This window comes from Apaloderma vittatum, unplaced genomic scaffold (assembly GCF_000703405.1).
Source record: "Apaloderma vittatum isolate BGI_N311 unplaced genomic scaffold, ASM70340v1 scaffold10773, whole genome shotgun sequence".
NCBI lineage: Eukaryota > Metazoa > Chordata > Aves > Trogoniformes > Trogonidae > Apaloderma > Apaloderma vittatum.
The window spans coordinates 23,397-27,986 of record NW_009709818.1 but is presented as its reverse complement, the minus strand read 5'-3'; the positions used below and the strand labels follow the sequence as shown (position 1 = coordinate 27,986).

At 39.0% G+C, this 4,590-nt stretch overlaps 1 protein-coding gene across 1 annotated transcript in view; it reads right to left on the bottom strand.

Annotated features, from left to right (window-relative positions):
- The window catches only part of DDX60 (DEAD (Asp-Glu-Ala-Asp) box polypeptide 60), a gene marked incomplete at its 5' end in the record, with an annotated part of 34,434 nt that overhangs the window by 8,031 nt on the left and 21,813 nt on the right, over positions 1-4,590 (bottom strand). Inside the window, 3 exons of the mRNA XM_009867075.1 lie at positions 1,079-1,217; positions 2,583-2,687; positions 3,738-3,938. Of these exons, the coding sequence (XP_009865377.1) occupies positions 1,079-1,217; positions 2,583-2,687; positions 3,738-3,938 (445 nt within the window). The remainder of the gene's footprint in view (positions 1-1,078; positions 1,218-2,582; positions 2,688-3,737; positions 3,939-4,590) is intronic.

The following is a 4,590-nucleotide window of genomic DNA, read 5'->3' as shown; positions in this document are numbered from 1 at the left end:
CCCTGACCCATGGGTAAGCCCATGGTGAGGCAGGCTGTACCCTGCAGCCCATGGAGGTGACGGGGTGTAGGCGGCCCGTGGAGGACCCCACGCCGAAGCGGGTAGATGCCTGAAGGGGGCTGTGACCCCATGGGAAGCCCGCGCTGGAGCAGGTCGCTGCCAGAACCTGTAGCCCATGGGGAGAAGAAGCCCATGCCCAAGCAGGTTGGCTGGCAGGACTCTGTGATGCTGCAGAGGAGCTGTGCTGGAGCAGTTTCCCCTGAAGGACTGCACCTCACAGAAAGACACTCATGTTGGGGCAGTTTCCCAAGAACTGCTTCTTGTGAGAGGACTCACATTTGAGAAAGTGTGTGAAGAATGCCTCCCGTGAGACGGATCCCACCATGGTGCAGGGTAAGAGTGAGGAGTCCTCCGCAGGAGGAAAAAGGAGCAGTGGAGACAACGTTGGAGGAACTGACCCCAACCACTACTCACTGACCCCCCGTGCCGCTCAGGGGGAGATGGTGGATAAATTCAGAGTGATGTTAAGCCCAGGAGGTTTGGGAGGGATGGGAGGAAGATGTTGTTATTTTAAGATCTGCTTTTATTTCTCATTACTCTACTCTTATTTGGTTGTTCATCAATTTTATTACTTTCCCTCAGTCAAGTCTGTTTTGTCTGGCATGGTAACCACAAGTGATCTCCCTGTCCTTATCTCAAACCATGGGCTCTTTGTTATATTTCCCGCCTTTGTCCAGCTGAGAAGGAGGAGTGATAGAGAGGCTGTGTGTGCTCCGCTGCAGCTGTCTTGCTCTGGATTAAGAATTATTGATTTTTCTATTTCTAACATTCTTCTTTACCTCATCAGAATATTTCCCAAACAGTAAATTTAGGTTTATTGTCATATGCGTGCCTTGGCTTTCTCAGACAGAAGAAGCAGCATGTGCAGAGTGTGTATACGCAGAGGCCGAGGACATGAGGATGAAGGCTGGGCAAGCAACAGGCGGCAGCAGCGAGAAGACACCCAGAAAATTTCAGAACCACCAGAATTGCAAAGTCTGCCATAGACTGCAATTCAAATGCTGGAAGTCTTATTTACCTTTAACTGGCTGGCACAATTTGTGGAATAAACCTTTCACAAGAAAGCTCACTAAAACGAAATTGGAAGGTTCGTAATAGTGCAAGTGTGTCACAAGTCCAGCAAATCCTACAGGGTTACCTTCTTGATCCAAGTAGCCCTGTTTAATTTAAAAGCAAAAGAAGCTTGGTTGTCAAAGATGAACTTGGATATGAAGAACATGTAAAATGCTAGCATTCAAAAGAATAGTCCTTCAACCCAAGGCATAGATACCTATTGAGACCATTCATTTCCACTGAAACGCAAAAATTGGCCTCACGGAAAAACAAGTCACTAATTATTTAAGTATTTCCATGGGAGATCTTCATCTCCCCATGAAACACATAGATCTTGACTTCATAGTTTTAGTGCTGATTTGAATCATGTTGCACATGAAAAATGCACACAGTCACCAAAGTAAGAATTGACGCAACTTTCATTAAAAAAAACTATTAACCCAAACATTTGATGGGATAAAAGCCCAGCAAGCAGTGATCTGTCAAATATATTGCTGCAAGATATTTGATTGCTAGAAGCTTATCTAGTTTCCAAAAAACAAGGACAACTCATGGAATAAAACTCCATTAAAGGCTATAAATTTGAGGACACCTCTCCTTGTCAGAGGTCACTCTGCATGACGCCCTGTAAAAAGTAAGGAGTATCCAGAGAATCATCATTATACAATTGCCCCATTTATTTTTTTTTCTTCCTATGCAATTTTCTGGGAAAATTATTGGAAACAGGATACTAGATATGTCAGCCAGGTTTTGTCAAGTTCTTATGCTAACTGTAACCTTCTGAAAATGTTACTAATCTCTCTTGTACGTTGATCAGATTTTTCTCTTCAATAGAAGTATCAGGCTCCTGGCCTCACACACAAGGAACATGAAGCAGAGGAGGTAGAGAAGTTGGTTAGGGCTCCTACTGGGAGCAGGACTGTGAAATGTGGGCACAGATGATTTGTTAATGTAATCAAATTACTGATGTCTCTTCCTGCCCGTAGTCCTGAGCTGTACGCCAAAACGGAGTCATTCATAAAAAATTTCCAAAACTGTGTCCCTCAAATTGAAACTATTACTATGGAGAGATACACAACCCATTTACAGTCTTCTCCAAGACAGACCTCCTAAATTTTTGTTAGAGATATAATTTCTCCCAGCATTTTGGAAATCATGTCATCCTTAGTATGTTTTAAACCCCCATCATTTCCCATGCTTGCATCTTTATATATAACATAAATCCACAACTCTAACTTTCCTAATCAATTTATAATCATGTAGACCATACCATGAGACCTTTCCTATTGAATTTATTCCATAACTTAAGTAGCTCAGAATTAACTCTAATTTTATCTATTTCCTTAAATAGCCTATGGCTATGGAACAAAAAATATATGGTTCTTTAAATGAAAGTATACTAGCACAAACAAATGAGAATCTGCAGATTCAGGAAGAACTAGCCTTTACGAAAATGAGTTAAAACCTACCTCCTTGATAAGAAATTGCAAGGAAAACATAAAATAAATTTTTAATATTTCAGCATATCTTTCATTTCCGAACGACATCAGTGAGTGCTTCAACACTGACAATGCCTGGTCAAGCAGAAAGGAAAAATTAAAGAAGAAGAAATTAGAAATCCAAGGGAATGCTGATATTATAACACGCAAGGAATTTTAGTAGCCAGATTTTATGCCTTGTTTTAACAATTGGTTTTCAAGGGAAGAATGCTGGGTGGAGGTTTTCTTGTATCTTTATGTAAACTGAATGCCTAATCCTGCAAATGCTTGAGAAGTTCATCCTCTCTCAGATGTGTGCTCATTTTCTAAATTTATACTGAGGATTGTAAAACTAATTACATTAAATTCATGCAAAGATCTAAAAAACCAAGAATTTAAATATCACTGAACTAAAACCAGGAATTTTTTAAATTACTCCTTACACTTTAAAACCATTTTTATATTTTCATATTTAACACAGAAGTTTACCAATTTACTTTGTTATCTTAAGACTTCCATCCATTCAGTGGCCCCTTGAAAATAAATATCTGTGTGCTGAGGTGGGTGTGAAAGACAAGTCACCTGGAGGTAAGACTTGCTTAATAATTGCAAGAGCAACTCTCTGACCAATTTGTAATCATGGGCATGGGTTGTTTACTTAAATCACTGCATTAAATGGCGAGAATAAGAATTCTTTGATTCTAAAGATTTAGCATGCAGATCTAAACAAGTGAGTAACGCATGGAATTTTCTCATTGTTTCAACTGAGATATCATTTTATAGCTCCCCTCTTCCCTATGGAAATATATGTTCTCATCTTTTCCTCAAATACAGCTGAAATTTTAAATAGTGGAAGACTTTCTGATTCTCCAAGTTAATATATTATTGCATAAAACACGAGTCAGTAATAATACCTTCCTGACAGTAACATTCTTTCTGATGATAATATTTACTGCAAAGAATAAATGCATGAAGAAGGACAGTACAATACTGTGTAGAAGATGGCACAGGTGCTAGAAGAAGTACAGCAGATTATACAGTTTCATTTGGAGGCCGACTGCTTACTTCTGAAGGCCATAACTTTCTGCTCATGTTAAAGAGACATTAGAATTTAATTAGATTGCTATTAAGAAAAAAATATTAAACCTTTGCTTTGGCATCTGCTTTGTCATCAGCCTTCGCAGCCAACAACATGAGTCTCAATATTAAGGTAACAGTCAGAGGAAACTGGCCTTTCAACTGAGGTACGTTGGATTTGATAAGTCTTTCAACTTTGGGCAGTGGGATATCATAGAAGAACACATTTCCGATCATATCTTGTCCCCGTCTCCCAGCACGCCCTGACATCTAGAATAAAACATTTAATATTATATTATTTAAATAATAGCATTAATTTTTAAACAAAATAGACCTTGGTTGTATATACTGGTACCATCTATGCAATCTTAACAAAGCATTTATGCAGAAGTATTAAATTAATCTGCACAAAATATGTTGTACCTCAGATACAGATAGTTTACAAATGTGGTGGGTTTATTTACTTTTTTAAAATACAAACATACAAATTTGATACAAGACCTAAACACTAGCCAGTATAGTTACGTTCTCTCCCATCGCTTTTTGACGTTTATATTTTTTCAAAGTAAGTTCTAAAATATTATACACCAGCTTTGTTTTCAATTGACATTTAAGTCTGAATTATTTCTGTGTAAATTTGGGACAGAGATAGTCTCATTATGAATAAAGAGCAGAGAATATGAGTACGGAGTATATTCCCTTGCTTGGATCATCTGTTCTTGGTCAGGTCCATTGTGGGGACTTGCTCTGTGTAGCAGATGATGTGACAAAGCTGGAGACAGATTGTTTATATGCAGCAGAAAGGAGATGCACATAGGTCCAGCTCCTGCATAGATCAACTCACACTCTCATTCTGAGAGCTACCTGCCAGGTGATACCATCAGCTGTATCTGGCTTATATGGCCTGCTGAACCAGAGGAAA